Raw genomic sequence first — 22,367 nt, 5'->3', positions numbered from 1 at the left:
ACTCGCTTTCCTATATCTGCCATCCATTACCATTATCAGAAGACTTTTAGAATATAAATTAGTAGATCAATTGATTACTGGTAGCCTTACAAAATAGGTTTTTTATTTGTAACTGTAATGGTGGCTAAATATTGCATTGTTTAACAGCATTCTCCTGTTGCAACAAAGTAGGAGAGTGTCAAGTACTTATAATTGCATATATCACAGATGTAACACTTCATTGAAAACTGATTGCTTGATTCATACTTTGAACATTTACAAAGGTTGTAGCCTAGCAGAAGAGAAACACCTGCACTACTTATGTAAATATGTTGATTTGCTAAATGAGCACATATTGAGTTTTCATGTGTCATTTCCCCCAAGTAAAGGTTTTCTTGTACACAGGAATCCCCTTCCCTTTTGAGTGATCACAGAATTGAGTCTGAAAGCAGGAAGAGAATAATGCTGACAGATTTGCAGAGCATTGACCTAAAAAAGGGAACAGAGATCCAGGTACTACTATATGCCTCTCATTTAATATCGGCAACATGTACATTTTAAAATTATTTTCCATTGTGGTGTTTATATATGTTCGATGGCATGTGTAGCTGCAGATACACATGCTGTGCATATCCCGCCATCTAGTGTTGGGCTCGGAGTGTTACAAGTTGTTTTTCTTCGAAGAAGTCTTTTTGAGTCACAAGATCGAGGGACTCCTCCCATTTCGGCTCCATTGCGCATGGGCGTCGACTCCATCTTAGATTGTTTTCTTTCTGCCATCGGGTTCGAACGTGTTTCTCTGCGCTCTGTGTTTCGGATCGGAAAGTTAGTTAGATATCGTGAAAATTCGGCGGTATTGTTTGCGTTCGGTATCGGGTGAGTTAGCACAGATCAACACCGAATTTGGAAGAGCTCCGGTGGCCCTATGGGGTTTCTATTCCCCGGCGGGGCCTGGTCGGCCCGACCACGTGCGTCTACAAGACTAATGGAACGGACCCCATTCCGCTTCTGCCCCGAATGCCACAACAAGTATCCTTACACAGATCAACATTTGGTCTGTAATTTGTGTTTGTCTCCCGAACACAGAGGATACCTGTGAGGCCTGTTGAGCGTTTCGATCGAGGAAAACGCTGAGGGACCGGAGAGCGAGAAGACTTCAAATGGCGTCGGTGCCGTCAGGACACCAAGGCTTGGAGGAAGAAGAAACCTTCTCCATTGCTGACTCGGACGAGGCCGAAACAGAACAGATGCCAAAAACTGTGAGTAAAACAGCCCCGGCCAAAACTCACGTTAAAATCATCAGAGCCCAGGGGACGTCACCGCCAGCAGGCCATGGCTTAACCCAAAAAATCGGTGACCGTCCATCGGCACCGAAAAAGGCCACATGTGTCGAAGTCATCCGACTGCGGTCGAGATACCGGCACAGAAAAGACTCTGCCCCGAGACGCCGGGTCAGAACAATCTCAACATCGAGATACCGGCACCGAGATGACTCAGCACCGAGAAATCGGTACACCGAAACACAAAAAAGTGGCTTCGGTGCCGAAAAAGACGGCGGAAAAGGTTTCGATCCCGAAACATCCAGCTTTGGAGCCGAAAACAAGTTCCTACACCGAGGAGCAAGGGCTTTCCACACATGCAAAGCCATAAATTTGGACAGGAGCTAGAGGCAGGGGAGCCTGATGATACACAGAGAAGGCTCCATATCCAAAAAGAGTCAGGGAAAATAAGAACTCTCCCTCCTATAAGGATGAAAAGGAAACTGGCTTTCCAAGAGAAGGATAAACCACCACAAGCAAAGGTGGCAAAACAAGCAACTCCGCCACCATCACCTCAGCGCTCACCGCAATCATCACCAATCGCTAGCCCACCTATTGTGCAATCTCCAACACACAAGCATGAGCCAAAATGACCCAGATTCATAGGATCTTTATGATGCGCCTGTGTCAGATAACAGTCCTGACTGTTACCCAGCAAGACCATCACCACCTGAAGACAGTACGGCTTACATGCAGGTGGTGTCCAGAGCAGCTGCTTTTCACAATGTAACACTACACGCAGAACCTATCGAAGATGACTTTTTATTTAATACTCTGTCATCCACACATAGTCAGTACCTGAGTCTTCCAATGCTACCGGGAATGTTGAAACACACAAAGCAAATATTTCAAGAACCCGTTAAAGGCAGGGCCATTACTCCTAGGGTGGAGAAAAAGTACAAGCCTCCACCAACAGACCCTATGTACATTACGCAGCAACTGACACTGGACTCAGTAGTAGTTGGCGCAGCACGTAAAAGGGCGAATTCACACACCTCCGGAGATGCGCCACCACCCGACAAAGAAAGTCGCAAGTTCGACGCAGCGGGAAAAAGAGTGGCAGCACAAGCAGCCAATCAATGGCGCATTGCGAATTCACAGGCTCTGCTGTCAAGATAAGACAGAGCCCACTGGGATGAAATGCAACACTTTATTGAACATCTGCCCAAAGAATTCCAAAAACGTGCACAACAGGTGGTAGAAGAGGGCCAAAGTATCTCAAAAAAACAGATACGTTCAGCAATGGACGCAGCAGACACAGCTGCAAGAACTGTAAATACAGCGGTGACAATTCGGAGACATGCATGGCTACGCACCTCAGGATTCAAGCCCGAAATCCAACAGAGTGTGCTTAATATGCCTTTTAATGGACAGCAGCTGTTTGGGCCGGAAGTGGACACTGCTATCGAGAAGTTGAAAAAAGATACAGATACGGCCAAGGCCATGGGCGCGTTCTACTCCCCACAGAGCAGAAGCACTTTTAGGAAGACACAATTTAGAGGGGGGTTTCGGGCTCAAACCACAGAACCCTGAACTTCACAAACCAGGCCCACATACCAAAGCCAGTATCAGAGAGGAGGCTTTCGGGGACAGTACAGAGGGGGACAGTTCCCTAAGACTAGAGGGAAGTTCCAAAGTCCCAAGACCCCTCAAAACAAACTGACTTCTGTGTCACAAATCCCCAACACGTAACACCAGTGGGGGGGTGACTAAAAGATTTTTACCAAAATTGGGAGGAAATAACAACGGACTCGTGGGTCCTAGCCATCATCCAACATGGCTATTGCATAGAATTCCTACAATTACCACCAAATGTGCCGCCAAAAACACACATGTCCAAACAACACATGGATCTATTACAGATAGAAGTCCAAGCGTTGTTACAAAAAGATGCAATAGAAATGGTACCCAATCATCAAAAAGGGACAGGGGTTTACTCCCTGTATTTTCTCATACCCAAAAAGGACAAAACTCTAAGACCTATATTAGATCTCAGAACACTAAATCTTTAAATCAAATCAGATCACTTTCACATGGTGACACTCCAAGACGTAATCCCCTTGCTCAAACAACAAGACTACATTAGATCTCAAAGATGCGTACTTCCATATACCCATTCATCCTTCACACAGGAAATACTTAAGGTTTGTAATCCAAGGAATACATTACCAGTTCAAGGTGTTACCATTCGGAATAACAACAGCACCAAGAGTATTTACAAAATGCCTTGCAGTAGTAGCAGCACATATCAGAAGACAGCACATACACGTATTCCCGTATCTAGACGATTGGTTAAATCAAAACCAACACCCAAAGACAGTGTCTTCACCACACAAAAAACGTCATAGAAACCTTTCACAAACTAGGGTTCTCACTAAACTACCAAAAATCACACTTACATCCGTGTCAAATACAACAATACTTAGGAGCAACAATCAACATAAAAAAAGGGATTGCCACTCCAAGTCCACAAAGGGTACAAGCATTCCAAAACGTAATACAAAGCATGCACCCAAACCAAAAGTATCAGGTAAAACTAGTGATGAAACTACTAGGCATGATGTCCTCATGCATAGCCATTGTCCCAAACGCAAGATTACACATGCGGCCCTTACAACAGTGCCTAGCAACACAATGGACACAAGCACAGGGTCAACTTCAAGATCTAGTGTTGATGGACCGCCAAACACACACCTCGCTTCAATGGTGGAATCCTGTAAATTTAAACCAAGGGCGGCCTTTCCAAGACCCAGTGCCTCAATACGTAATCACAACAGATGCTTCCATGGTAGGGTGGCGAGCACATCTCAACCAACACAGCATCCAGGGACAATGGGACATTCAGCAGAAACAACTTCACATAAATCAGCTAGAACTACTAGCACTATTTCTAGCGTTTAAAAGCATTTCAACCGCTAATAACCCACAAACACATTCTTGTCAAAACGGACAACATGACAACAATGTATTACTTAAACAAGGAGGCACACACTCATCACAACTGTGTCTCTTAGCACAGAAGATTTGGCATTGGGCGATTCACAATCACATTCGCCTAATAGCGCAATCCATCCCAGGAATTCAAAACCAGTTGGCCGACAATCTCAGTCGAGATCGCCAACAGATCCACGAATGGGAGATTCATCCACAGATACTGCAAACCTACTTCCAAAAGTGGGGAACACCGCAAATAGACCTATTCGCAACAAAAGAAAACGCAAAATGCCAAAACTTCGCATCCAGGTACCCACAGCCTCACTCCAAAGGCAATGAGTTATGGGTGAGTTGGTCAGGGATATTTGCGTACGCTTTTCCCCCTCTCCTACTCCTTCCGTATCTTGTAAACAAATTGAGTCAAAACAAACTCAAACTAATACTAATAGCACCAACTTGGGCACGACAACCTTGGTACACAACATTACTAGACATGTCAGTAGTGCCTCATATCAAACTACCAAACAGACCAGATCTGTTAACTCAACACACAGTGGATCAGACACCCAAATCCAGCATCACTCAATCTAGCGATCTGGCTCCTGAAGTCTTAGAATTCGGACACCTACACCTTACACAAGAATGTATGGAGGTCATAAAATAGGCTAGAAAACCTACTACAAGACATTGCTACGCAAATAAATGGAAACTATTTGTTTATTACTATCAAAATAATCAAATTCAACCATTACACGCGTCCGCAAAAGACATTGTAAGCTACTTACTACACTTACAAAAATCTAACTTAGCTTTTTCGTCCATTAAAATACATCTCACAGCAATTTCTGCATATCTGCCAATTACACATTCAACCTCACTATTTAGAATCCCAGTCATAAAAGCATTTATGGAGGGTCTAAAAAGGATCATACCACCAGTACCTTCGTGGAACCTCAATATTGTATTAACACGACTCATGGGTCCACCATTCGAACCCATGCACTCTTGTGAAATGCAATACTTAACTTGGAAAGTAGCCTTTCTAATAGCCATCACATCCCTCAGAAGAGTGAGTGAAATACAAGCCTTTACCATACGAGAACCCTTTATACAAATACACAAACATAAAGTGGTTCTACGCACAAATCCCAAATTTTTGCCAAAAGTTATATCACCGTTCCACTTAAACCAAACTGTGGAACTCCCAGTGTTTTTTCCACAACCAGACTCTGTAGCTGAAAGAGCATTACATACATTAGACATAAAAAGAGCTCTAATGTACTACATTGACAGAACCAAACAGCTTCGCAAGACTAAACAATTGTTTGTAGCTTACCAAAAACCTCATACAGGAAATCCAATATCCAAACAAGGCATTGCCAGATGGATAGTTAAATGTATTCAAACCTGTTATGTAAAAGCTAAGAGAGAACTGCCTATTACACCAAAGGCACACTCCACTAGAAAGAAAGGCGCCACAATGGCCTTTCTAGGAAATATACCAATGACAGAAATCTGTAAGGCAGCCACATGGTCTACGCCTCATACATTCACTAAACATTACTGCGTGGATGTGTTAACAACACAACAAGCCACAGTAGGACAAGCAGTACTAAGAACATCATTTCAAACAACTTCAACTCCTACAGGCTAAACCACCGCTTTTGGGGAGGTAACTGCTTACTAGTCTATGCACAGCATGTGTATCTGCAGCTACACATGCCATCGAATGAAAAATGTCACTCACCCAGTGTACATCTGTTCGTGGCATGAGACGCTGCAGATTCACATGCGCACTCCCACCTCCCCGGGAGCCTGTAGCCGTTATAAGTTGATTAAAAGTAAACTCGTACATTTGTAAATTTGTAACTATAAACCTTTTAGTCACATTATGTACATACATACTTACTCCATGGCATGGGCACTATTACTATATACACAACTCCTACCTCACCCTCTGTGGGGAAAACAATCTAAGATGGAGTCGACGCCCATGCGCAATGGAGCCGAAATGGGAGGAGTCCCTCGATCTCGTGACTCGAAAAGACTTCTTCGAAGAAAAACAACTTGTAACACTCCGAGCCCAACACTAGATGGCGGGATATGCACAGCATGTGAATCTGCAGCGTCTCATGCCACGAACAGATGTACACTGGGTAAGTGACATTTTCCATATATATATATAATTATTTTTGCAGCATGCTACTTTTGTTTGATTAGAAAATGGTAACAACTTTTAAGATTTTGAAGTATGTTTCAGTATTACGAATTTTATGGCCACTTTGGTCATTAATTACAAAAAAGTGCATTACAAAAGTGCAAAAAGCAAAAGTGTACTGCTTGTTATGTTTGTTAAATTCAGTTTATTAATTCTTTCTTCAGGGCACTGTTTTGGGATTCAAGAGCCCCAGTGATTTTTTTGTGCAGATTTACTCTGCCGAAGTTGCAGAACATCTGAGCAATGTTTCGCTTACTCTAAAATCAATGTACAACAGCGTGACTGCCAGTGAAGGTTATAATCCAGTTAAAGGAGAAGTCTGTGTTGCTAAATATTCTGTTGATCAGGTAATGTACAATAAATTTTTGCATGGCAGATTGAGAACTTTTGTTTAACCGTGAAAGATTGTTCTTGCAAATTGCCTTCTAGCAAATGGCTTTTGTGGTCCCCATGGGAGACTGTTTATATATTTGTAACATTTTATACAAAAGTGTGCACAGTAGTTAAACTGATAATCTTGTAATGAAATTACACTTTAATCAAATATCGAAGTCTTAGTATGCTACCATTTAACATGCACATGTGTTACCCATTTATCATAATATGTTCTGTAAGGTGCAAAAATTGGACAACCTAGAAAGTAATCTTACATGCTTTAGGCAGAACCTACAGATCTTTCTCTTGGAAGTTATCCAGTAGAATCTCTGGGTGTGTTACTTCAATTGCAGGATGAAGTAATTGCTGGCTGTTTTTGGAGCACTGTCCTTGCCATTTCATAGCGTAATAGGAGTTTTGGTAATGGAGACCACGAAGTGTTGCATAGTGACAGGTTTCAAGAGGCAGGTTCACAGTATTGGAAGATGGGGCACTAGGCCAAGGCCATGAGTAGCAGTCCTTTTAAAATTAATGAGTACGCAGTGCTGTAACCTATTTCTTTCAGGTATGTTAGCTTAAATGGATCAACTGATTAAACCTGACTGGACTGCAAACCGCACCTCCCTCCACCCCCAATAAAAAAAATGCTTTGGACTGTAAAATTATACTCCAACAGAAGAGTGCTGCATCCTAGATGATATGGAGTTATCAGTAACTTTACATATATGGGTGAAACATGTTGACACACCCACCCTTCTCTCACATCAGGCTTCGTATTCCTACTTATCTCCCCTGCATATGCCGCCTTAATCCTAGCTCATCTCCAGTGGATGGTAAAACGTTGGTGACTGTGTCCGAAATGGCAGCTGTGGGGTGATTTTGCAAATTGCGTGGGGGAATATTGGAGATATTAGGGTGCCATTTTTGCTGAATTCTTGCTGTGTGAGTAAAGGGTAACATGACACTGGAGCTCATCCAAAGACAGACCGCAAAGTCACACAAGAATATGTCATTTACACCTTCAAAACTGGTGAGAAGGGACCCCGAGTTAGGTTCAGAACAATAGAGCAGGCTGCCATTAGGGCAAACCCTGTTTTACTGAAAATGTAAGCATGGTCCTAGAAAGAGCTTCATTTTTGTTTCTTGCAGTTCACTGAGAGACTAGTTAATAAAACATGACTTCTAGCTAAATTATGCATGTTGCATTACAAAATTAACAAGCTTTGACATATTCAGTAGGGTTGGCTTTTCTATTGACATAGATTCAAAATCTATGTAGAAATATGTAATGCCTTACAGCTAATCTGTGATGTGGAGAACTGTATAGTGTTAATTAATAAGTGTTTCCCTATGATATGACCATTATGCATGTGTTCATAGTGGGTTTGATAGTGTGTTCCATGTTCTGTACTTGCTGTGACTTGAGTGTTGGAGTTTATTTCAAGTGGGTTACTCACTAGCTGGCAAGGGTGACACCACACTTGGGTTGCTTATCCTAGTAAACTTATTTATTTATTCTCTCCGGATTCATGAGTCACAAAAAAACAAATCAAATTGGCGGAAGTTTGGCCAACCAGACATTGGAGAGGTTGACTCAAGAAGTGGATCCACTCAAAGAACTATTGTAGTGAGTAAACAGCACGGGTTCAACCACTGCATCACACCACTGTGCTATTGCTGTCCTGCAAAATAAGCAATTTAATATTTGTTAGAACAGTGCTGGCTGTTTATACTGTTTACCTGCTGTTCAGTTCTCATTGATCTGGAAGCCAGCCGAGTCCAAACTGACTCCTAGTGCACTGTTTCCCAGCAGTGAGACTCGGCGCTCCCTTCGGAGACCTAGTGGAAGGATTACCTGTCGTACGTGGATGACTACTGGTCAGTGGAACACTTTGAGACTCAGCCAGGCAGTGTTGCTTGGTACTCCACTAGGGGCCAGATGTACAAAGCTATTTTGTGGTGTGAAATTCGCCTTTTGTGACCGCAGAATGGCTTTGTTGCATGTACTATCCCTATTTTACGAGTTGGTATCCTGTTACTGACTCGCAAAATATAGATTACAACTCGCTATTAGGAAGGGGCGCTCTAAGGGCGTCCCTTCCTATAGCGACTTGCAGGCCCTTGTACTATTGTTTTGTGACCATGAATGTGATCGCAAAACAAACACAGTTGCCACCAATTTCAAATAGGTGGTAACTCATTCGCAAACGGGAAAGGGTCCTCTTTATGAATGGGGCGCCAAACTTTTTTCAGACTAGGCACTGTCTACTCTGAAAAATGAAACTGAAACATTTCATTTTAATTTTTGTAATGCATCTTGTTTCCCTTTAAGGAAATCAGTCTGCATTACAGAAAAAAAACTGCTTTAAAAAAAAAAAAAAAAGCAGTCAAAGAAATGGTGGTCTGCTGACCTCCAGGGGCCACCATCCCTGTGAGTGCAGCCTTTCCCAAATGGGTCACGAATTGTGACTTGCCTCATGAATATTAATGTGGCAGATCCCTTGCGACCAATTTGGGGATCATTAACAGTGTCTCAGAACTTCAGGACATATTGTTTAGCGACTCACAATTTGCGATTCTTAAACAAATCACAAATTGCGAGTCGCAAAAAAAAAAAATGGTTGTTCATTTGGTCCCAGGATTGTTCCATTGGTGACACAGAGGCAGAGTTTCACATTGAGTTCGGCCTACCACCTACTGCTCTTGATTCCTCACCTTATGAATTCTCCCAATGCACCAGCATCCGACAGAAAATCTTCTTCCCAGCTCTCCACGTCGACGAGGACGTCACAGTTGCACGGCTCTGCGCAACTCCGTCTGACGTCACTGTGCCAGTAGGAGGTCCTCGCCTGCGTGCTGACGCCAGTTCCTTTTTTCCGTGCCTTCGACGCTAATGGTTTTCTCCTAGCTCTTGCTACTGTTGAAGGTGTTCCATCTTGTTTCTGGTTACAATGTCTCCTCCTAGAAAGTCGGGGTTTAAGCCTTGTCGAGAGTGGAGGGGTCGCATGTTGGTTACCGACCCTCATGATGATTGCCTTTGGTTTTTAAGCTCCGAGAATGACGTCGAGGACTGTGTATCCTGCCAGAGCATGAATCCAAAGGCTCTGAACAAGAGAGCAGCCAAACTCTTTTTGGCTAAGGCGAAGAAAGGACATAAGAGACATCATAGATCATCTTCTCACACTTCGTCGAAGAAGCGACGTCGTCACAACTCTCGGCATCGTTCGGCTCGGAGCCGTTCAAGGTCCAGGTCTCCATCTAGATGGCGACGTGGGAGGTTAGTCCAACTGTGACTCCACAGCCTCAAAGCCCTCAGGCTTCTCCGGCGCCGTCGGTTTTCGAGGTGGTTGCACCTCCAGAGAGTCGTTGCTTTTCACCTGCGGCGCAGGATTTGGATGCTCAATTGGTGCAAGTGCCGCATGGAGACCAGCGGTATCCTGCTTTCCCGGCTCTGGGAACTGATCCGGCGGCATTTATAAATGCCATGTTTAGTATGTTTAATGTTATGGCCCCTCCTGGTGCACTGGCTGGTCCCACGTGTCCTTTGACATTTACGTTAGTCTCCACGGCTCCTTTACAAGGTGGCGCAGTTTCTGCCCTTTTATCCGGCTGAGGGTGCCGGTTCGGTGCCGATGACGTCGCCTTATAGACCTGCGGTGCCGGTCTCATCACCTTTTCAGTCAACGCTGATGACGGAGCCTCAGGTGACCACAGAGCCGATGGGATCCGCTCCGGCACCGGATGGCTCCGGATTAGACCGTAGTCAGCCTTCTCCTGGTCTGTGTCTATCAGTCTTGAAGCCGGTGTCATCGACGTCGGCTAATTCTGTGTCTACGCCAAGGCTAGAGGCCAGGCTGAGGTCGCGCAGAAAAGCTTTAGGAGGAGCAGGAGTACCAAAGGCAGCTGCTGGGGGAAGGAGAGATTGAGGAGCCATTGAGGGAATACTAAGACTTGACTCAGCCGGAATGGGACCTTTCTTCTCCAGGGAAGTTTATGGAGGAGGCGGCCTCTTTCCATACTGTTGTCAGGAAGGCAGAACATTTTTGGGCTCTTCGGTTGCCTGCTGCAGAGGTCAAAGCTAATATTCTATCCGAAGTCATGCATCCTTCTTCGGCTTCAGCAGAACCATTAGTTCTGTTTAATGATGCTCTTTTGGAGCCTATCTTAGAGGACGTCCCCAGCTGTCAACAGATCTGTGGCAAGGAGGTATAGGGTGGCTTCTGGCGATCCAGGATTTTTGCCGAAACATCCTACCCCGGAGAGTCTAGTTGTTCAAGCCTCTTTTTCCACATGGTTTGCACCTGGCGCCTTCCCTGTGATTCCGTCGGACACGGAGTCCAAGAGGATGGAGTAGTCGGCGAAGAAGACTTTTTCTTCTTGTAGTATGGCCCTCAAAGCAGCAAACGCTACCTGTGTATTAGGTAGATATGTGCACGCCCTGATGGGCACAGCTAAAGCTATGGTTCCAGACCTCTCGCATGAGGTGCAAGGACAATTTGGAGAACTCCTGTCAGATGCTCAGGCGGCAGCTAAACAGATTATCCAGTCTGGTCTGGATTATACAGATTCGGTGGCCAGGGCGAAGGGTACCTCTATCGCAACCAGGAGGCATACATATTTGAGGTCCTCTAGCTTTTCTTTGGATGTCCAGTATACTCTCTTGGAATTGCCTTTTGATGGGGAAAAGCTTTTTGGTGCTAAAGCTGACTCTGCCTTAGAGCGCTTTAAGGGCAGTAGGGCCACAGCAAAGTCTTTGGGTCTGCAGGCTTCCACTACTACCCCTTTCTGGTCCTTTCGGAGGTTCAGGGGTTTTGGTCGTGGAGCCATTTACCGTGGGAGACCTCAGTTCACAGTCCAACAGCCTGCCAGCCTCCCATAAAGGTCCTTTAGAGGGCAGGGAAGTTTTGGACAAGAGGGCCCACCCTGCATCATCATCTTCCTCTGGAGGACAACAACAAGGGAAGCAGCCCTAGTTTTCTGCCCATTTTCAGCCATTCTTTTTCTCAGAGAGTGGGATTTAATCACATCAGATTCCTGGGTTCTGAATATTGTGAGGAAAGGATATGCTCTTCCTTTTCAGGAGTTTCCCCCTCCCATCCCTCCTCGTCCCTTGTTTTGTTCCGAAGGCCATCTCCTGTTGTTGCAGAAGGAGGTTCAAATCCTGTTATCAAAAGGTGCTGTGGAGTTGGTTCCAGAGCAGGAAAGGGGTCAGGGTTGTCAACAGGAGAAATTCAAGATGCTGACTCTGGCGCAGGTGCTTCTGGCGTTGAACAAAGAGGATTGGATGGTGTCTGTCGACTTGCAGGATGCTTACTTTCATATCCCTATACTCCAGTCGCACAGGAAGTACCTCCGGTTTGTGGTGGGGTCGCAACACTACCAGTTTGCGGTCCTTCCGTTTGGTCTCACTTCAGCACCTCAAGTCTTCACAAAGGTGATGGTGGTGCTTGCAGCAAGTCTCAGGAGGAATGGAATATCTGTATTCCCTTACCTGGACGATTGGTTGATCAAAGTCAAGTCTCCGGAGCTTGTGGTGCATCATTTGCAAATGACCACTCAGTTGTTGTTCAGTCTGGGGTTTTCGATAAACGTGCCCAAATCTCACCTGGAGCCCTCGCAGTGCCTCCTGTTCATAGGGGCAGTACGGGATACAGCATTGAATCGAGCCTAACCCCCCCCCCCCCGCCTTGGCGGATTCAGGACATCCAGGTGTTGATTCCAGTGTTTCAGAATGGAGCGGTTGTTCCAGTCCTCAAGGTCCAACGCCTGCTCGGTCTGTTCGCTTCTTGCATTCTATTTGTCACTCATGCGCGTTGGCACATGAGGGCTCTCCAATGGTGCCTTTGCAAACAGTGGGTTCAACACAAAGGGGCTCTCAAGGAGTTGATATCGATCTCCAGAGACGCTGCAGCGGATCCACGATAGTGGGCTGTGGACAGCAGCCTTTCTTAAGGAAGGCCGTTTACACTGCTGCTTCCGGTGGATAATCATGACGGATGTTTCCACTCTGGGGTGGGGAGCTCATCTGGGATACCTGGAAACCAAGGGTCGTTGGTCTCTAGTGGAACAGACTTTTCATATCAATATGTTAGAATTGTGGGCGATACCTCTGGCTCTCAAGGCCTTCCTCCCGTCCCTTTGTGGTCAGTTAGTTCAGGTCCTGACAAACAACACTACTGCGATGTGGTATATAAACAAGCATGGAGGGGTGGGGTCGTACCTTCTCTGCAGAGGGGCTCTGGTCCTGGGTTCAGGACCATCGGATTTGCTTGGTAGGGAATCATTTGGCCGGAGTGCTCAATGTATGTGCAGACACTCAGTTGACATTTCTCGGCCGATCACGAGTGGCATCTTCATCCGGATTTGGTCCTTCACATCTTTCAGATGTGGGTTACTCCAAGGGAGAACGCGCACTGCCCGTCGTCCTGCAGCCTCCAGTATCCGGTGCAAGGAGCTTTTGGGGGCGCGTTTCAGATCTCTTGGTGTGACAAATTGCTTTATGTGTGTCTGAGGGTATTAGAGCCCACTCCACCAGGGCTAAGTCCGCCACTTCGTTCCTGGCAAGGGGGGTTCAGAGGGTGGATATTTGCAAGGCAGCAACTTGGGCATCCCTCCACACCTTCGCAAAGCATTATTGCTTGGACTCTGAGGTTAGGAGGGACGGCCATTTTGCATGATCTGTGTTGCAGGATTTCTTAGTGTAATCAGACAGGCACCCACCTCTGAGTGTGCTACTGCTTTGGGACACTATTCATAAGGTGAGGAATCCACAGGTAGTTGTATCCATCAGAAGAAGAAGTTACATACCTTCGGTAACGCTTTTTCTGGTGGATACAATACCTACCTGTGGATTCCTCACAGTCCCACCCACCTCCCTGTTGCCTGCCTGGTTACACTAATATATGTGGTTGTATAGGTGTATGTATATATTATTGTTTTTTCCTGTATATATAAATGATGGTTTTGATTATATTGCATCATGGAAGTTTTATGTATATATGTATTTATTGAAGTTATTGTGGGGTCGGTTCTCACCTGTTAAAGTGTCACTTCCTCAGTCTAGCAGTAAATTTGGCAAACCCAATTAATGACCAAAGCCAATGACAGGTGTGTGAGTCACTACCTGTAGCAAATTACCATATTTCTTTTCATGTTACCTCCAATTTCTGGATGTTTGTCAGTATGTTTTGCCTGTCTCACTGGGATCCTGCTGGCCAGGACCCCAGTGCTCATAGTTTCTAGCCTAATGTGTGTGTTGTCAGTAGTGCTTAACTGTCACTGAAGTTCTCCTAACCAGAATTCCAGTGCTTATGCTCTCTCTGCTTCCAAATTAGTCAATATAGTTTAGTGGCTTGATATTCCAATTCCAGTTGGCACACTGGACCCTCCTTATAAGTCCCTAGTATATGGTACCTAGGTACCCAGGGCATTGGGGTTCCAGGAGATCCTTATGGGCTGCAGCATTTCTTTTACCATCCATAAGGAGCTCACACAAACCTTTCTTCAGGTCTGCCACTGCTGCCTGCATGAAATAGTGCACACACTATTTCACAGCCATTTTCACTGCATTTAAGTAACTTATAAGTCACCTATATGTCTAACCTTCATTTACTGAAGGCTAGCAAAGGTGCCCCCATGCTGTCCAAGGCCAATTCCCTGGACTTTGTGAGTGCAGGCTTACCAATACATGCGTGCACTACATATAGATCAATACCTATATGTAACTTCACAATGGTAACTCCGAATATGGCCATGTGAGACATCTAAGTTTATAGAATTAGCCCCCCATTCCAAATCTGGTATTAGGGGGCCAATCCCAGACATCCTAGGGGCTCCACCATGGACCCCCAGTACTGCCAAACCATCTCTCTGAGGCTTGCACTGCAGTTACAGCTGCTACCACCTCAGACAGGTTTCTACCCTCCTGGGGTCTGAACAGCTCAGTCATAGGAAGGCAGCACAATGTATTTCCTTTGGGAGCAGGCTGTTACACCCTCTCCCTTTGGAGATAGGTGTTATAGGCTTGTGAGGGGTAGCCTCCTAGAGCATCTGCAAATGCTTTGAAGTGCACAGATGGTGCCCTCCTTGCATAAGCCAGTCTACACCGGTTGAGGGACCCCCAATCCCTGCTCTGGCGCGAAACTCGACAAAGAAAAGGGGAGTGACCACTCCCCTGTCCATCACCACCCAGGGATGGTACCCAGTCCTCGCCCAGTGTGTCCCTGGCGTAAGCCATCTTTTTTTCCAATGTGTGGGGACAGTGGAGATCTCGGAGTGACCAGTGCCAGCAGGTGACATCAGAGACCCCTCCTGATAGGTGCATACCTGGGTAGGTAGTCAGTCCCCCTCTCAGGGCTATTTAGGGTCTCTCCTGTGGGTGTCTCTTCAGATTCAGCTTGCAAGACTCCTCCAGGAATCCTCTGCATCCTCTGCTTCAGCTTCTGACCGTCGGATCAATCGCAGACTGCTTCATGAACCGCTGTAACTGCAACAAAGTATCCAGGACGACTCCTGTGATCTGCAACTTCAGCTTCAGCCAGCATTTGCAACCGTTTCCAAGGTGTGCATGCTCTGAGGACTCCCTGTCTTCACCCTGCACCACAAGAACTGAAGGAATCTCCGGTGGAGTGACTGAGTCACTACCCTGCTCCTGCAGGCACCTTTTGAGACGATGACCGGTTCTCTGTGACTCCCCTCTTGATGACAAGCCTGCTCCCTGGAACACACGTGGTGGACTAAAACGACCCAGACTGTCCTAAGGTCCAGCTGTCCAAGTTTGGTGGAGGTAAGAGCTTGCCTTTCCGGTTTGCGACAGTACCCCTGTGCACCGCGTCATCTCCAGCTCCTTGGGCTTCTGGGCACTTCTTCCAACAATCCTTTGTGCACTGTGTAGCCCAGGTCCCAAGCACTCCATCCTGTGACACACAACTTGCTGAGTTGTTCTCCGGCGGCGTGGAACCTTCTTTTGTTGTACTGCACCAACCGCAGTTTGTACCTTCTTTGTCCCCGTGTCCTTGGACTCCCGTGGGTGCTACCTGGTCATCTGTGGGCTCTCGCCAGTGTTGGGAGCCCCCTCTGCCTCCTCAGTCCTAGTTGAGGCCCCCAGGTCCCTCCTGGGTCCAGGCAGCGCCATTTTGACGCAAACTGTGATCTTGCTTGAACCAAGGCTTGTTGGACAAATCCAGCGATGCAGATAGCCTGCATCAAACATCTCGACGTGGGACATCTCCTGCACCAGACAGGAACCCGCAGCCATCTTCTTTGGTACGCTTCTGCAGCTTTCTTCTAACCGGCAAATCCTCTTTTGTAGTGTGGTGTTTTCTTACACTACCAGCACCCCTCTACACACTACACTTGCCTAGGGGGGAATTTGTGATTCGCATTCCACTTTCTTAGTATATGGTTTGTGTTTTTCCTAGGCTTATTGCATTCTATTGTATTTTCTACTGTTTGCACTATTCTATGACTACTTACCTGATTTTGGTCTCTAATGTATATATTGTGTATAATAATATCGCCAGAAGGAGTATTGCCTCTTATATAGTTTTGGCCTTGTCACTAAAATAAAGTACCTTTATTTTTGGTAACACTGAGTATTGTCTTTATTGTGTATAGGTACTGTGTAGCTATAGTGGTATTGCAGGAGCTTTGCATGTCTCCTAGTTCAGCCTAAGCTGCTCTGCTACAGCTAACTCTAGACAGCCTAAGCTGCTAGAACACTGCCTACATTTCACTAATAAGGGATAACTGGAACACGTATAAGGTGTAAGTACCTTAGTGACCCAGTGCAAACCAGGCCTGCCTCCTACATTACCATACTTCAGATAGAGCTGTTCTACATTAAGCAAAGAATATAGAAACTGTGGGCATAAATGACATGTTGCCAGATGTACAAACATAACAGCAGAGGTAGAGTAGCTTTGTTTTTCTGAGAAGTACAAGCAGATTCAGAATTGCCAGTCCTAGTTCGAATTTTGTGCATAAGTGATACTGCTGATAATTGTAAAAAAACAGACCAAAGCAGAATTATAAATCAAAAAGAAAAAAGTGCAATTAACAGTAAAGTCTCTGTCGATGTATTTAGCAGAGTGACTGCACATCAGGCTATTGCATAATGATATAAATCTGGGACAATAGCAATGGGAAAAATAGACATAATAGGTTACATGTTCATGGAATTTGGGTTTCAGGATAAGCAGAAACAAGGGTAGGTGTATGTGGTGGAAAGAGCACTACTAGAGAAGAAGTTTGGGATACAAAGGGAAATATACATAAAATAAAGGTGAAAGCCGATAAACTTCCAGTTCAACACCAGGTTAGGAAAGATCTCCTATTGGTAAGAGACAAAGTCAAATGAATGTGCAGTGACACGATAAGCGATATGTTAATCAAACCCATTGAAACATCCAATTGAATTTTCCTGTGGTGATTACAGAAAAAGGTAGCGTACAGTTAAGGTTTTGTGTGGACGTGAGAAGTTTGAATTGAAACGTTGTGGATAGCTTTTCTTTGCCAAATATCATTGAACTTCTGTTATTATTTAAAGGAGGAAATATTTTTCCCGGTTAGTCTTTAAACATGGCTATCACCAAGTCAAATTGCACAACCATTTTAAGGCTTTAATGGCATTCATAACCATGTAAGACATGTTTTACTTCAACAGAACATCCTTTAGTTTATCCTCAGCTGCAGGAGCCTTCCATAGAATGATGAGTTAAGAGTTTAAGGGACTGGACTACTGTCAGGGTGACATATTAGTGTTTAACGACACTGTAGAAAACCACAACATAGCAATGAAGCGAACTTTAGACAAAGTTACTGAACCACGTAAGAGAAATGTACATTTTTGGTAGAGAAAATTGAATGTTTAGTATATATCTTGTCTGCTGAATCAGACTTAAAAATGTGAATTGTTTTTATTTTTTTAATTTTTTTAGCTATAGAGATGGCTCTGTACCCTCAAGATGGACAGCGGTTATTTTTGTTTCTTGGTCTCATCGATGACTATGCTATATGTTAGACTTAGCATCCTTGGCTTGGTCTCCCCTACCTTTTTGTCTCAGTTTCCCATGTTGTGTGCTGGGCTCTGTTTATGCTGTTTTTGTTACTCTGGGCACTTTACCACTGCTATCCAGTGCAAGTGTTCCTATGTGAATTGTTTGTGTAATTGGCTTCCCATGATTGGCATATTTGATTTACTAGTAAGACCCTAGTATGCTGCACTAGAGGTGGCCAGGGCCTGTAAATCAAATGCTACTAGTGGGCCTGCAGCACTGGTTGTGCCACCCACATTAGTAGCTATGTAAACATGGCTAAGACCTGCCACTGGAGTGTCTGAGTTCAGTTTTAACTGCCAATTCGACTTGAAAAGTGTACCCACTTGCCAGGCCTAAACCGTCCCTTTTCTTACATGTAAGACCACTCTTAAGGTAGGCCCTAGGAAGCCCCCTGGGCAGGGTGCAGTGTATGTTTAAGTTAGGACATATACTAACGTGTTTTATTTGTCCTGACAGTGAAATACTGCCAAATTCGTTTTTCACTGTTGCAAGGCCTGTCCCTCTCAGAGGTTAACATGGGGGCTACCTTTAAAACTGATTAAAGTGTAGGTTCCCTTTGGGAGCGGATGGACATGTGGAGTTTGAGGTCTCTGAGCTCACAATTTAAAAATACATCTTTTAGTAAAGTTGATTTTAAGATTGTGTGTTTGAAAATACCACTTCTAGAAAGTGAGCATTTTCTTGCTTATACCATTTCTGTGACTATGCCTGTTTGTGGATTCCCAGTCTGGGTCAGTTTGACAGTTGGGCTGGTTGCACCTCACACTAGACAGTGACACAAAGGATGCTGGGGTGTAGCCTGCATATCCTGATGAGCCATCTGCACTGAGGGAAGGGGAGGAGTGGTCACTTACACCTGAAAGGGCTGTGTCTGCCCTCACAGAGTGGAGTCTCCAACCCCCTGGTGTGTCTGGGGCCTGGCCTGGGCAAGGCAGGATCTTACAAACAAGGAAGACTTTCCTTTGAAGTAGGCCTACTTCAAAGGCAGAAAGGGGTATAAGAAGGGCACCCATAACCCCAGAAAATTAGATCACTGCTGGAATCAAGAAGAACCTCTGCCAAGGAGAAGAGCTGAAGAGCTGAGGAGAAGTGCTGCCCTGCTCTGCCTGTGACTGTGCTTTTTGGAGCTATCCTGCAGTTGCTGCTTCTGCATGTGAAAGGGGACAAAGACTGGACTTTGTTGTGCATTCTTGCTTGTGAAGAATCTCCAAGGGCGTGAACTGAGCTTACCTCCTATTGTTGAAGTCATAGGGCCATCAAAGACTTCCCCTGCCAGCACCTGAACTCTCTGCTGAGACTCATGCTATTACAAGTGGTACCCTATCCAGTTCCTGGGCCCTTGAAAGGTGAAGCTGGCAGACAGACTGAAAATCCACGCAAAGGCCGCTGTGTGGGGAGATTTTCGACACGGCTAATAAACAACGCGCCACCAGCTTCACAGCTGAAATCAACTCTCCACCTGCATCGCGGCTGGAAGATCGACCCAACGCAGCTGGTGAAATGATGTGCAACACCCGCTAAAGAAGGCTGATAACGACGCAAACCCCTTGCAGCGTGGTTTTGTGATACTGTGTGACCTGATTTTTCACGCAACATCGATGGGTGCGGAAAAACAATGCAAAGCCTGCCCGGACCCGAGTTGCCTGTCCGGCTCGACACATCACTCTCTCTCGGAAGAGGAGAAACAAAGCACGCCGACCTGACCCGAGGAGGAACGACGCACGTCTCACCTGCGAGTGAGAAATCAACACATCGCTAGCCTTTTCCCATGCACACTCGCCCGTGCGGTCTTATTTTGATACTACCCATGTACTTTTGTACACTAGCAACATTCTCACTATTTTCTAAAGGATTTAAGACTCTTATTGTTTGAAAATTCATAACTTGACTTGTGTATGTTTGATTTTTGTTGTTTTGTCTTGTTTTGTTTAGATAAGTATTCTATGTTTTTCTAAACCTGTGTTGTCATTTTGTAGTGTTTTCACTGAATTACTGTGTGTGTACAAATACTGTACATTGCTTCTAAAGTTAAGCCTACCTGCTTGATCTAAGCTACCAAGGGGGTGAGCGGCGGATAATTGAGGGTGATTCTCCTTTACGCTGACTAGATTGAAGGTCCTTGGTTGGAAAGGGGGTAACCTGACTGCCAACCAAAGACCCAATTTCTAACGCTATATATATATATGTGTGTGTGTATATAACAGCAAAATGCTTGAGTGCACAAATGAGAAAGGGAAAACCCTCAGGATGTATGCTTTGATAACATAAAGGATTCAGTATGTACTGCTGAAATATAGGTTTCAGTCAACACTAAGCGTAGGACCATAGTAACAGTTGTCGTCCGTGCACCTGAAATGGGCGCAATATTGTATGTTTGACACCAGATCTGAAAACTGTTGCATTCATCTCTCACTTGTTGACTGAAACAGACCAACATTACTCTGTGATCTAGAGAGGAGTATGGGGTCTATGGGGCATGGAGTACTTTAGGACATATCTTTGGGGTAGGCAGGGGTATGCAAATCACACTTTATACAGACCATAAGCCCTTAGTGAAGATAATGTATTAAAACATTCTGCAAGACTGGCAAAATTGATGGCTCATCTCCAGGAATATCAGTGTATAGTAGAGGACATCTCAGGGTGGAGAAATGTCCAAGATATTAGTATTGCCTTCCGAGTTACTATGAGAAAATGGACAAAGAGGCTGTGTGGTCCACTGAGAGAGAAGGGACTGTGCCAGGTGTAAGAGATGTTACTGATTGGAGCTGAGGCGTAGTGACCAGAGACTTAGCATTCTTTTGAGATGGAGGCCGATGAAATGTTGGGATGAGTATTATGTTTGATTTTAAGAAGTGGGAGTTGAGAGAGTACTGTCTGAAATTCTTTGCAATCATACCTCAAAGTAATTGAAAAGCTTTTGTTGTGTGCAGATAATAATTTGGGAATAAATACTTTCCACTGGTTGGGGGTAATGAAAAAGTTGTTATTGCACACAGTGTACACTTTGGTCAGACATTAATGAAAAAAGATTGAGTGTAGAATTTCGGCATGGATGTTGACATATCTTTGTTGGACCACTGCACTGATTACGTAGAAGGAGAGATAAAGTTGAGGGTGGGAGAGTGAATGGTATGTGAGGATGTTATAGTCCTGAAGAGGTCTACACCTCTCCAGCACAGTGTTCGTTTTAATTTTTACTGTCCCAGTATCAGGAGTTAGAAGGTACCTGACATTTGCTTTGGTGATTGGTGATTGATGTACGTTTAAAGTAATTAGTTGTGAAAACTATTTCTGGATATTACCATGTAGCCGTTAATAAATAACTTAAGACATTTTTTAAGAAGGGTATCCTTCTGTCCTTAACATGGATAATAGTACCCAGTTAACATCTGAGAAAATGAAAAGCTACCTTTCATTTTGCAGAAATAAGCATTGAAGTATCTCGCTTAACAACCAACATGCTAATGGAACAGTCAAGAGAACAAATTATATGATGAAAGGGAAATTCAGTTAGCACAGGCGAGTAAACATGACGTGAAATGATGGCTGCTGACTCCGTTGAGCATACTATAGCACTCAGAATGAAGTGACTAGTCGTTTGTTATGGTAAGGGGAAGAAAACAGAGTACTACATTGATTCCGGTGTGGATGAATAATTTGGCGAAAGACAGTGTAGAGTTGAGTCGCAGACATGATAGTTGGTTTATAAATCTAAAGCTTGGAGATTGGGTCAGGGTGAAATCTGGTTGCACAAAAACGGGTTGAGCCAAATTTGTGGCTCTTTAAGGTTAAAGAAGTACATCATTGGTGTTTTGTTCTGATGAATGGGGATATGGAAAGTAGTGAAGAGGAATGTAGTACTTTCATCGTGATGAGGGGTGACTAGAGTGTGTGGCAACAATGTGGAAGGTGGGTGTGAGAAACTAGGGCTGATTGCAGAGGCCCCATAACTTTTTGCCCCCATTTTCCACTTTATGCTGGTGTTTTCCTGACTCTGATGGTGCCCTGGGTACTGCTAACCAGTCCCAGGGCCTGTGCTCTGTGTAAAATGGATATGCAAATTAGGCTAATTATAATTGGCTAAGTTAACCTACCTATAAGTCCCTAGTATATGGTAGGGCATGTAGGTTTAGGGACCACAGCATAGGTGGTGCACACCTAGGTGCATTGCTGAGGTGCCCAGTGTCATTTTAAAAGCAAGCCTGCCTTGCTGGCTGCTTTTAAATTAAAGTTATATGCAAATTCGACTTTGGAATTAAAGGTACTTCCAAAGTCTTAAACTACCTTATTTTTACATATAAGTCACCCCTAAGGTGTGCCCTATGTGCCCCTAGGGCTGGGTGCCATGTAACTATAAGCAGGGACTTTATAAAAATAGATTTATAAGCCCTGGTGAGGTAAAAACAGCCAAATTCGTTTTTCCCTCATTGAAGTAAATGGCCTTCATAGGCTAGAATGGGCAGACTTTATTTTAAATTTTAA

The 22,367-nt window shown here is 44.7% G+C and overlaps 1 protein-coding gene across 2 annotated transcripts in view; it reads left to right on the top strand.

Moving 5' to 3' along the window:
- TDRD1 (tudor domain containing 1) overlaps positions 1-22,367 on the top strand; it is a 1,656,135-nt gene that overhangs the window by 404,685 nt on the left and 1,229,083 nt on the right. For both annotated transcript variants that reach the window (XM_069239312.1, XM_069239311.1), the window contains 2 exons: positions 385-492; positions 6,615-6,797. In XM_069239312.1, coding sequence (XP_069095413.1) covers positions 385-492; positions 6,615-6,797 — 291 coding nt within the window. The remainder of the gene's footprint in view (positions 1-384; positions 493-6,614; positions 6,798-22,367) is intronic.

The sequence above is a fragment of the Pleurodeles waltl genome, chromosome 6 (assembly GCF_031143425.1).
Source record: "Pleurodeles waltl isolate 20211129_DDA chromosome 6, aPleWal1.hap1.20221129, whole genome shotgun sequence".
Classification (NCBI taxonomy): Eukaryota; Metazoa; Chordata; class Amphibia; order Caudata; family Salamandridae; genus Pleurodeles; species Pleurodeles waltl.
The sequence above is the reverse complement of the archived record's forward strand: the minus strand, read 5'-3'. Positions and strand labels throughout refer to the sequence as shown.